The sequence below is a fragment of the Balaenoptera acutorostrata genome, chromosome 15, assembly GCF_949987535.1.
Source record: "Balaenoptera acutorostrata chromosome 15, mBalAcu1.1, whole genome shotgun sequence".
Classification (NCBI taxonomy): Eukaryota; Metazoa; Chordata; class Mammalia; order Artiodactyla; family Balaenopteridae; genus Balaenoptera; species Balaenoptera acutorostrata.
Window position 1 is genome coordinate 76,023,891 of NC_080078.1, and position 12,507 is coordinate 76,036,397.

Here is a 12,507-nt window from a genome sequence, read left to right on the forward strand (position 1 = left end):
AGCACGTGAGGAGCAATAGGAAGGCTGGTGTGGCTGGAGCCCAGTGAGCGAGGGGCCAGTGACGGGGAGCTGAGGTCAGAGAGATACCCAGGGTCAGACCATGCTGGACTTTGTGAGCCACTGGAGGGACTTGGCTTCTACCCTGAGTGAGATGGGAGCCGTGGCGGAGGGGTGCGGTTGGGACCAGATGAGGGACAATCTGATCTACGATTGACAGGCTCCCTCAGGCTGCAAATGAGAATGGACTGCGGGTGGGGACAGAATGGGAGCCCAGGTAGCAAAGAAGGTGTTACAGTAACCCAAGTGAGAGGCCAAGGTGGCTTAGATGGGATGGTAGTGATGGAGTGGTGAGAACAGGTCAGATTCTGGATCAGGTTTGAGGGGAGAGCCAACAGAACATTCAGCCACGGTATTTGGTTTGTTTAATATTTTCTTCATATTCCCACTCTCTGCCGGAAGTTATGTGTTTATTCACTTGCTGTTTGTCTGCCTCCCCACCAGAATGTAAGTTCTCTGAAGGCAGATCTTGCCCACTTTATGCCTACGTATCTTGACCACTGAGAACAAGGCATGACGCATAGTAGGTACTTAAGAAATACTTGTCGATAGAAAACAAACTTATGGTTACCAAAGGGGGAGGGGGGTGAGGATAAATTAGGAGTTTGGAATTAACTGATACACACTACTGTATATAAAATACATAAATAACAAGGACCTACTGTATAGCACAGAGAACTATACTCAATATCTTGTAACAACCTATAATGGAAAAGAATCTGAGAAAGAATATATATGTATGAATCACTTTGCTGTACACCTGAAACATTGTAAATCAACTATACTTCAATTTTTAAAAATGATACTTGCCATATTAAAAAAAAAAAAGAAATACTTGTGGAAGGAATGAAGACAGAAGACAGAGCACTCTGCAGGACTAGAGGACAGGGTGATTGAATGAGTGCTACCCTCTGTGAGCCCCCTGTGGTATGACATCTCACAGCCTTAACACATGCTGTGTCCCCTGCCTGCGGCACCCTCCCTTTCCTCTTTTTTTTTTTTCAAGACAATCCAATTTCTGGTCACCAGGTAACACATAAATACACGATCCTTATAAAAGCTTGAACATTAGGCCAAATCCCCCTTTACCACATCCACCCAATCTTAGTCGTCACCTCCCCTCCCCAGCAGTAACCACTGTTTTGTGTTCCTGTTATGGAAGACTTTCTCTATGCATTACATATGTGTAAACGTATATTTCTATAATTTAAGTATGTATATTTATGTCTCAAATTCTCTTGTGCATCAATACCACCTTGGAAGTTCTTTTGGCACACCGGTTGCAGGGCCCCATCCCCAGCAATTCTGATTCTGTAGTGGTTTGTGGTGGGGCCCAAGAATTTGCATTTCTTTTTTTTTTTTTTTTTTAATTTCCATATGTTCTATATTAGTCAGGAGTATATGCTCTTTTTTTTTTTTTTAAAGATTGATTGATTGATTGATTGCTATGTTGGGTCTTCGTTTCTGTGCTAGGGCTTCCTCTAGTTGTGGCAAGCAGGGGCCACTCTTCATCGCCGTGCGCGGGCCTCTCACTATCGCGGCCTCTCTTGTTGCGGAGCACAGGCTCCAGACGCGCAGGCTCAGTAGCTGTGGCTCACGGGCCGAGTTGCTCCGCAGCATGTGGGATCTTCCCAGACCAGGGCTCGAACCCGTGTCCCCTGCATTGGCAGGCGGATTCTCAACCACTGCGCCACCAGGGAAGCCCGAATTTGCATTTCTAACAATTCCCAGACAACACTGATGTCGCCAGTCCAGGGACCAAACTTTGAGAACTAGCCTCCAGGGCTGGTTTTAAACCTGTCTGCACATTGGACTCTCCTGGGAAGTTTTTTTTAAAAATTTAATGCTAATGTCCAGATCTTACCCCCAGAGTCTGATTTAATTGGTCAGAAGTGTGACCCAGGCAATGAAATTTTTTTAAAGCTCTCCAAAGGCACCCAGTACTGTGCACCCAAGGTTGAGAACCATTGCTCTAGGTGGTGAATTCCTCCAGGACAAAGACAATTTATTATTCCTACATATGTATTTAAATTTCTGTTCCTAATTAGCAGACAGCTCAGTGCCTTGCTCATGGTAGGTCCTTAAAAAATATTTATGGTTGGGTAGGTGGGTGAGTGGGTGGGTGAGTGGATGGACCTTGGGTGGATGGTTGGGTAGGTAGATGGATGGATGATAGGTGGGTGGTGGATGAATAGAGTAACCTTTAGGAACCACAGATAACTTCAGATTGATAACTGCCTTTGAATCCTTAGTAAAGTTTCTTTAACTTCCCCTTGCCTCATTTTCCATATCTATAAAGTAGAGAGAACAACTTCCTCGTTGAGTTGTTATGGGGAATAGAAGAGATAAGACCCATGTAGTCCTTAGCAGAGTCCCTGGCTTGTAGGAACCACTTGAGAAATATAAGCTATCGTTCATTACTATTTAAGGGAAATTTGGATTTGAATTGTATCCCATCTTCTGGAAGGAGGAGGGAAAAAGTTATGGAACTAAGAAAGCAAAGCTGAATCGAGAAAAAAAATTTTTCTTTTGAAATGCAGACACATTTTGCAAAAGCTGAGGCTATAATCTCATTAAGTGTTTCCTTGGAGAGGTGAAATCACCGCAGAACAAGCTGGGCTGTCATCCTCACTCAGACTGCTTGCCCCTCCTCTGCCCTGGGCATGATATGGTGTAATTTCCAGTTTCAGTCTCACCGGTTGTAGCCAGGGGCTGGCAGATTTTCTTTCATTTCACCCAAGCAAGGTTGAGCTGCCCAGAGCTTTGCCCAGGTCTGGCCTGGGGAGCCACAGATCAGTTTCACCTTTTGCACTTTTAAGCCTTTCTCAGCCAGCTTCCTGGGGGCCTCAGCACCCAGAACGACCTCTATCTGTGCGGCACACATGCTGAACTCCTAATACAGTGCTCCCTCCTGCTGTCGCTGACCCTGGTCTGAGTGCTGTCTAAAGCACCCACACTAAGGAGATGAGCTGATGAAATTTACAGACACGCAGCTTTCGTAGCCAAGACCTTCCTCAAGACATCTTGCATTGGAAGTTGTCTCATCTCATGGGGGATCAGTTAAAAGTGGCCCCTGGGATCCAATTAGGCAATATAATAGTGGTTGCTGCTTTTAGAATCATTAGCTTCTTAATCCTCCCAGAGAGAGGTTAAAAAAAAAGTGTGAACATTCAAATTGGGCTCACAATTGAAGTGGCTGAAGCAAGGGCCCCAGGAGAATAGAAGACTAATAATAGCTTCTGTGTGTTGAGCAGTTACCATTTGGCAGGTACCTGCCTCCTGTAATCCTTGGGACAGCCTTGCAGGGATGAGATAGTACCCCATTTTGTGGATGTGGAAACTGAGGTTTAGAGAAAGGAAGTGATGGGCTCAGGGCCACACGGTTATAGTGTAGCAGAGTCAGGATTTGAATTCGGGCCTGACCCCTTCAGCCCCCGTGCTTTTCTTTTTGGAAGCAACATTAAGATAACAAATTATGAGATTTGGATTGTAGATCTGGTCCACAGTAGGTGCATGGTGAGCATTTGTTGAATGCATGAATGAATGAACCAGCTGTGTGTGTCATTGGGTAACATCACACAGTCACACACACACACAATCACACAATACGTGTGCACTCACACACATAGACCCCAGCTCTGGTTTCCTCATATTACATCAGATCATTTATATTCCCTTCTTGGCCCCAGGATGCATTTGAGTTTGTGACTTCTGGAATGGAGATTTATTTTTATGAACCCACAATTGGGACTTTTTCGTAATTTGCAGTTCTTCATTAGCCTGTGGTCTAAACCCTCGCTACTCAAAGTATGGTTTCCGGGCCTGCCATGTCAGCATCACCTGGGGGCTTCCTTGACCTAAAGACTGGAGTCTGCATTTTCATAAGATCCCCAGGCGAATCCTGTGCATATTAATGTTCCAGGTGCCCTGCTCTGTATCATCCGCTTCCTTCCTTTGCACCTTGTTATCATTGTAATTAAGTACTTTCCTTATCTATTTAAGTATTTGTTTACCATCTATCTCCCCCACTAAACTGGGGGGTCCATGAGGACAGGAACTCTGACTGCTTTTGCTGGCTCATGGCAGGCGGTGAATGAATGAATGAATGAACGAATGAACGAGCTCAGCCTGAGGCTCTGGCCATCTGTTTAGCTAATCCTTCTCCCTTCGCCCTGTTGGAACCTGGGCAGGAGGAGGGGCTTAGAGTTTTAAATTCACAAGTAAATGGAGGAGGCTCTCTGCCCCTCCCTTGGGAGCCGGCTGCCCCATCTTATGCGCCAGCCACATCCCTCGGAGACACATGGTGAAGCTTGAAATAAATAGATTTGACTACATTGAGTCAGGTCACCAGGGCTGCTTTCACCACTGGCAACGTGGATACAAGTTGCCATCAGTGATTCCGCCACTGACCCCAATCTTGTTGATCAAGCAAGTTCAGTGGCACTGCCGAGTTTGAGAACAGGAACCTGTGGTCAGTGGGAAGGGCATCTCCAACTGCCAGGCACCAGATCTCACCAGTATCAAAGGGCTGCTGCTTCTACTGCATGTGGTGTCTTCACCACCCTGAAGATGCTTGGGGCTCACGTGAGGACTGGAGTCAAAGGGTCATCTGCCCCTTGTGCTGAGGGCTCCATGTTTGTGATGGAGTGACCAGGAGAAGTATGACCACTCCCCCCTAGATTGCCAGCATGCCCTCTGGGTCTGTGACGCTGGCATCATGGAGGGACTCATGACCACAGTCCACGCCCTCTCTGCCCCTCTGGCAAGCTGAGGTGCGATGACTGGGCCGCTGTCCAGAGCATCATGCCTGCATCCAATGGCATTGCCGTGTCTATGGGCCAGACCATTCCTGAGCTGCGTGGGACGCTCTGTGGCATGGCCTCCCATGTCTCCACTTCAGTGTATCTGTCTGGCTCTGACTTACCATTTGGAGAAAGCTGTCAAACACAACAACATCCAGAAAGTGGTGATGCGGGCGTCTAGGGGATCACCGAAAGACATCCTGGGCTACGTTGAGGACGAGGTAGTTCCTGCGACTTGAACAATGATGCCCACTCCTCCGCCTTTCACGCTGGAGCGTGCGCTGCCCACGCAATCACTGTCAGGCCCATTGCCTGGTACGCACATGACGGATGGCTCCACCTGCACCTGGGCCTCCTGGTCCACAGGACCTCTGCGGACTAACAGCCCTGAGCCACAGCAAGAGCTTCAGAGGAAGAGAGAGGCTCTCTGCTCTTGGGGAGTCCCTGCTCCACCTTTGCACCCAAAGCACTGAGCGTGGTTGTCCTTTACACAGTCCCACCCCAGGTCCCTGAGGAAGGGAAGGAGCTTGGGGGCCCTAACTGGCACAGATCATCAGGAGTCTCCATGAGGTCTGCGCCATCCTTGCCAGTGAAAAAAGGAAGAAGAAAGGGAGGGAATGAAAGGGAAGGAGATTATTCTATATATAATACATTCATTTTCCAGGTTCTCAATTCTCCCAAGTGTCCCAGGATAAAAAAGTTAAATGTGATACCAGTTTAAAAAAAAAAAAAAAAAAAAAAAGAGCCTGTGCTTTTCAAAAATCACACAGTCTGCAGAAGGAAAATCTCTTAGCACTGACTAAATGCCTGTTTCTTCCTTGCACAGTCTTCCTGGGGGTTGCTGGGGTGGAAGAGGACCATAGGTTTGCACAGCAGGAGAGGGAGAACTGCCCTGGTAGGGAAAGCTGATTGCATAACAGTTCAGAGGAACAGAGGAGGGGAAACGAGGTGAACATGCAAATCAGGGCGCAGAGGTTGGGGGCAGGGGGAGATGCTTGCTTCAGATTTCTAGAATGCCGAGTTAATCCAAGCCCCTAGGACTGTTTCCATAGATTTCGATTTTTATGAATATTTACATATTTATTAAAGAAAACATATTCAAAATGTTTAATTCAGTAACATATATTACTAAACATAACTCAAATCATGGGCTTTTACCAGTAATGAGACTGGGGCTGTTTCAGAATGAGACCATCCTGGGGGAGGATGAGGAAGGGGATGTGGGAGGCTCTGCCTGGGGCAGGAAACCCGGAGCAGGGAAATTAGCAGTGAGTGAGCACCTACTGCGCGCCGGCACCTTTCCTTGGCGTTAGATCCCTGCTGTCCCGACTTTTTAAAAATATGACACATAGTAAGAAATATATTTTTACACAGGCATTCAGCACACATACAACACATACACAACACATTCTCACGTCTACAACTGGAACAAAAGTATCCCACAACTCCTCCTTACTATGATCAATATATGCTGATGCTGTCCAGCCTTTTTTTTTTTTTTAAGATTTATTTATTATTTATCTTTGTATTTTCTTTATTTTTGGCTGTGTCGGGTCTTAGTTGCGGTACGCGGGATCTTTCGTTGCAGCACGCAGGATCTTTCATTGAAGCGCGCGGGCTTCTCTCTAATTGTGGCGTACAGGTTTTCTCTTCTCTAGTTGTGGCGCGCAGGCTGCAGGGTACATGGGCTCTATAGTTTGCGACACACGGTCTCCCTAGTTGAGGCACACGAGCTCAGTAGTTGTGGTGCGGGATTAGCTGCCCCGTGGCATGTGAGATCTTAGTTCCCTGACCAGGGATTGAACCCATGTCCCCTGCATTGTAAGGCGGATTCTTTACCACTGGACCAACTGGACTTCAGGACTCGCCCTCTCACCCCAGTGGCTTGGGACTCGAACAGAATGTGACTCTGCCAGGGAGGTGATTAAGGAGATGGACTTGGGACTCAAATAGCCCTTGGGTTCAAGTCCCAGTTCCCGTGTCCACAGGCTGTGTGGCTTGAGCAAGGCACTTAGCCTTTGGACCCTCAGCTTCCTCGTCAGTGCAATGGGGATAATGACATTGTCGGCCTTGTAGCATTGCCATGAGGATTAAATGAGTTCATGCATACAGGCAGTTAACACGGGCCTGGCACATGGTGAACATCTAAGCGGGTGCTGGTTGCTATTATGATGATGATTGTCATCGTGGGCTGCTGTGTCCTGGTTGGGAAGCCAGAGTCAGGAGCCAGACCACCCGAGTTCAGATCACAGCTCCACCCTTTAGGACCTGTGTGGCCTTGAGTGAGCTATGTAAACTCTCTGCGCCTCCTGCCCTTCATCTGTAACATGGGGGCGTGAAGAGAACCCTCCTCAAGGGGTGATTATGAGGCTTAGAATAATCCAGGTAATGGATTTAGAAGACAGCTTGGCATGTAACAAGCACTAGGTAAATGATGGATAGAATCCTCATCATCTCATTTAATCCTCATGCATCCTTGTGAGATAAATGTTTTTTCCCCATTTCGCAGGAGGGTACCCTGAGGCCCAGAGACTATAGGCAGTCTGCCCGAAGTCTCTTTGCTGACTGAGTGCTAGAGTTGGAATTGCAGGTTGATTTACAGAGAGGCTCAGAGCTCTGGAGGGCTTGGGGCATTTCTCAGGAGGCCCAGGGACACCTCAGCCACTGCCCTGCATACCAGGGAGTGTGAATTGACAGGTTGGTACAATCAGTAGACACATCATCTAGAACTTGCCAGGGCTCCACACTGAGGACATTGCACGGTATTACTTAAAATGACACAGCACAAAATCCTCCCCAGTGAACTGTTCGTTTGTAAAATTATCCTCTTGGAAGTGTCTCTCCCAGCAAAATTCTATCACGTTTTCATCATCTCCTGATTATTGCCTCCCAACCATGGTTGGAGGCTGAGTGCCCAGAGGTACAGTGTAGAGCACTTGTATCAGGACCTCAGGCCTCTTCCATCTCCCTGCCCCACACTCTAGCTGGAGCCTAGGAGATAATCCAAGATGTGCCTCCCCTGAGTGCTGGGGCCAGCCCCACCTGAACCCAATGAACTGAAACTGGGGAGGGGGAGGAGGAATATCAAGGCGACATCATCAGAGGAAGGAAAATAGGTGTTGGATGATCAAAGCCAACCAGTGTCTGCCTTTCTAGGTTTCTGGGGTTGCCTTTAAGGCAAGGAAGGGAGTGGGTCTCCATCCAGGAGTAGAAATCGCGCCAGCTGCCAGCTGGTCGTGTGACCTGGCTCAAACACGTTCTTTCTGTCTCTTTGCCCTCCTTTCTCCATCTGTACAATGGGTGGGGGGATGGATTCTACTCTGATGTTTCAAGATGCTACGGGTTCTTTATACGTAGTCCTACAATTAGTATCTGGAAACAAAGCACACCCAGAAAAGGTTTTCAAGAAGGAGAGTGCTACAATGGTGTGCCTCAGATAAGCTTGTGTGGTTGAGAAAGTCCCTGGCAGCAACTCTCTGAGTTTCTTCCCCCTCAACCTGGCGTCTGAAGTCACAGCTTCTGGGGAACATCGCTCTGACAGCTCAAGCCCTTCAAATGTTTTTTTTTTCCCCTCCAGGCATCACCACATCGGCTCTGAGTGTGTCCCAGCTCTTTGCAAGGTGAGTACCCTTGCTTTACCTCCCTCTCACGCTCTCTCCCTCTCTCTTTCTTGGAGGGCAGAGGCTCTGGAACCAGACTCCCTAGAAAAGAATCCCAGCACTACTCTTACTGGCTGAGTGACCTTGAGCAAACAATGCCACCTCCCCAGGCCTCAGTCTCGCCATCTGGAAAAGGGGGACAATCATGATGCCTGCCCCACGTAAAGGGCGCTTAGAAAGGGGTCTGGAACAGACTGTCCTGAGGGTGTTGGCTGTTGTTTTCTTCTTTCTTCTTTTTTTCAGTCTTTTTCTCCTTTCCTTCCTGTTCTTTCCTATCACAGACTTTCTCAATTCCTCTCTCCCTTCCTGCTTCTCTGTCTCTCCCTCTCTTGTCTTTTCTCCTTCCTTTCCTCTCTCTCCTTTTCTGTCTTCCTCCCTCTCTCTTTGCCCTCTCTCTCTCGTGCTCTCCCTCCTCTTCCTTCCTCCTGCCCCATCTTTCTCTCTCTGCCCTCCTCTATCCTTCCTCCCTCCTCCCCCCTCTTTCCTCCCTCTTCCTGCTCCAACTTTCACCCAACACTCCTCGGTACCAAATCTCGAAGGAGCACTGGAGACTCGCGAGATCAGTGAGACACAGTCCCTACCCTCAGAGAGCTTCCAGTCTAGTGGGGAGAGAGACCAGTAGATCAGAGATCTCAATAGAGCGGACGGTACAAATGCTCCACGAGAGCCGTGCACAGGGGTTAGTGGGAGCCCAGTGACGGACAGGGCTTACCCAGGGTCCTCAGGGGCTGCCCATCTGCACCCCCTAGTGTGAGAAGCCCCAGGTTTGGCAGGACGATCAGCATGGCCCTCAGTCCGGATACTCAGCTCCTCCATGGCTGGACATGCTCCTCCCTGGATGAGACTGTAGAAGCTGTTTATAAGGAGCACACTTTCTCAACCTTCCTTTCCCTCCAGAAGATGTTTTGGGGGTTGTCGGTAGCAACTGAGGTCTGTTAAATCTACCTAACTTGTTTTATGGCCTTGAGGTTAGAGAGCTCCACTGTCCTCTCTCTGGCTTTTCACTTGAGCCCCAGTTTAATCCAAGAATTTCACATCGGTTTTGATGGGAAGCAGGAGTTGATCATCTCCGATTTCCACCTTCTACTTCCAAAGACAGGTATAAGTTGGGAACATTTTCAAATCAGGTTCTCTGCTCAGCACTAAGTCCCGATGCTCCAGATGCGTTTCCAAGCACCTCACAGGGTAAGAATCTTGACTGCTGAAACGCCTTCCAGTACCGATTCTGGCGTCTCCAGCTCAAACAAGTTTCTTAGGCATCTTGGAACAAGTTCCCCAACCCTTCAGCACAGTAGTCGTCAAAAAGAAAGAGGGCCTGAAACATCTTTTTATAATTCCGTGAACTTTTGCATCTGTCTCACACCTGCCCTCAGGCTTCGTATGTAGGAGGAACTCTGGAAACCAACAGGTTTTTACTAAGGTGATGTAATCAAAATGGAATCAGATACAGGTTTGGGAATCTCATTACCATCTACTGATAAACTCGTGGCCAGGATGGTTAGATACAGTTTTTCAAGTTGCACAGAGGTGGAGTGGTTAAGGGCGTGGCCTCTGGAGCCAGGGTTCAAATTGTGTGTCAGCTGTGTGCTTTTGGTCCCTTCATCTCTCTCTGCCTCAGTTTTCTTATCTGTAAAATAGGGATGGGAGTAGTAACTGCCTCCAAGAGCTGTCACAGTTGCTATCAGGTTTAAATGAGCCAGTCTACATGCAATAGTTGGGACAGTGCCTGGCATATCATAGGCCCAAGAATTGATGGCAGCACACAGAGCAGACCCAGGCTTCCCAAAGCATCTGCTTTGCAAGAGAAGGGGGAAATAAGGAGAGAGAGAGAGAGAGAGAGAGAGAGAGAGAGTGCGTGTGTGTGTGTGTGTGTGTGTGTGTGTGTGTGTGCGTGTGTGTGTGTGAATCTTCTGGTTTTAAGATATTGGCAACTTCAAATTAAGAAAAAACTGCACTGGCCAAAGAAATTATATCCGTAGATTCACCATCTTGTCCCCTTCCTGTTAGAACAACCTACCTTGACTTTATTTATTGCTCCCTACAGGAGCAATAAATACAGGGCTGAGTCAATCCCAGGCCCATCACTGAGAAGCAGCAAAGCTTCGTGACTACAAGTGTGGGCTCTGGAGTCAGACTTACCAGTTTAAGTTCCAGATTTCCCACTTTCTGTGACTTGCGGTTTCTGAGCTTCAGTTTTCTCTTCTCTAAAATGGGAGTTAGAAGAGCCTCTACCCCAGAGAGTTGATATCAGTATCCGATGCGATTCAGTGCACATATTAGGCCCGTGTGACACAGTTCCTAGCCCATGGTCAGAGCGCAGTGATCACTAGCAGTCGTTATATTGCAGATGTCTTAGGTCAGTGGCCCGTTAAATCCTAGCCCTTCATGGAACCTGTTATTCATCTTGGAGTAAGGAATCCATTTGTGTTCTTTGGTTGCAGGTAACAGAAATAGACCCCAGCTGATGTAAGCACAAAAGTACTTTTTTTGGAAGATCTGGAGTAGCTCACAATGGAAGCAAAAGTGGAATAATCAGGCCTTAAGAAAGACCAAGAGTAGGACAGCTTCTAGGATCCAAGCAATAGGAAGGAACTAAAAAACAGTCTCTTCAGAATGTGGTTGTTGGAATGAATTATTCAGCCCAAGATTTAAATTCCCAGAACAAAGTCTGATTGGATGATATTGCACCATGTGCCCACCCCATGGCCAAGAGCAGGGCATCTTGAATGACAACCCTGTCAAAGCTGCAATCAATTGGGAAGGTGTCTAAATTAGGGTAGATAGTCACAGTGGAATAGGCTATACTGCAGTAATCAATAAACCTTGGTCTCGGTGGCTTAGCACAACAAAGGTTTGTTTCTTATATAAAGTCCAATGTGGATCCCATGAAACTCTCCAGGGCACTTCTCCTCCACAGGCTGACTCAGGGATCCAGGATGTAACTGTGTTGGCTCCGCCCTCTCAACTGGTACCCTCCACAGTTGCTGCCGAAAGAGGAGAGGGGATGGTTTTATTGGCCAGACCTATGAATGGTTTATGCATTCTGTCAGGCAGAACCCAGTCATGTGGTTGAATCTGACTGCAAGGGAGACAGGAAATGTAATCTTCCTGGTGCCCAGGAAAGGAAAATGAAATAGGATTTGATGAATATGTAAGCTGTCTCTCCCCTGGAAAGAGTGAATACCCAGGGAATTCCCTGGCGGTCCAGTGATTAGGACTCAGTGCTTTCACTGCCGGGGCCCAGGTTCAATCCCTGGTCAGGGAACTAAGATCCTGCAAGCCAAGTGGCCAAAAAAAAAAAAAAAGGAAAGAAAAGAAAAGAATAAGTACCCCCAAAGGAAAATAATGGTGGTGGTGATACCAGAATAAGGGGGGAGAGATGCTGGGTTGGGCTTGGGCTTGGAGATTTCATCTTCTCTCCTTCCATGCAGACCTTGCCCACGTGTCCTGCCCAGCCAGCATCCCACGGCCATGGCAGCCTACGGCCAGACTCAGTACAGTGCGGGGATCCAGCAGGCCACCCCCTACACAGCTTACCCACCTCCAGCACAAGCCTATGGAATCCCTTCTTACAGTGAGTACCTGACCAAGCTCTTGCTTTCCCCCTGGGATCCCCACCGTCATGGTCTTTATTTTGCCCTATTGCTTCAGTGAAATGCAGAATGATAAATGCAGCCAGCCTAATTTTGGATTGGAGATAGAGGAGAAGGACAGACACTATAAATATGGTTCAAGATCTAGAGACTATATCAAGGCCTCTTTTGACTGCAGGAGTAAGACACAACCGAAGCTGGCTTAGGGAAAATGGAAGTTTAATGATTCACATACTGGTAAATTTGGGGATACAACTGATAGCAGGTATGGCTGGATCCAGGTGCTTGAATGATGTCACAAGGAAGATGTCTCACTCCATCTTCAGATGTTTTCCTCTGAGTTGTCTTTACCTCCACATGGGTTCTTCCCGTGTGACAGCAAAGATTGTACCTGTC

The 12,507-nt window shown here is 47.7% G+C and overlaps 1 protein-coding gene across 2 annotated transcripts in view; it reads left to right on the forward strand.

Moving 5' to 3' along the window:
- EYA2 (EYA transcriptional coactivator and phosphatase 2) overlaps window positions 1–12,507 on the forward strand; it is a 260,476-nt gene that overhangs the window by 84,497 nt on the left and 163,472 nt on the right. For both annotated transcript variants that reach the window (XM_057530048.1, XM_057530047.1), the window contains 2 exons: window positions 8,437–8,479; window positions 11,950–12,092. In XM_057530048.1, coding sequence (XP_057386031.1) covers window positions 8,437–8,479; window positions 11,950–12,092 — 186 coding nt within the window. The remainder of the gene's footprint in view (window positions 1–8,436; window positions 8,480–11,949; window positions 12,093–12,507) is intronic.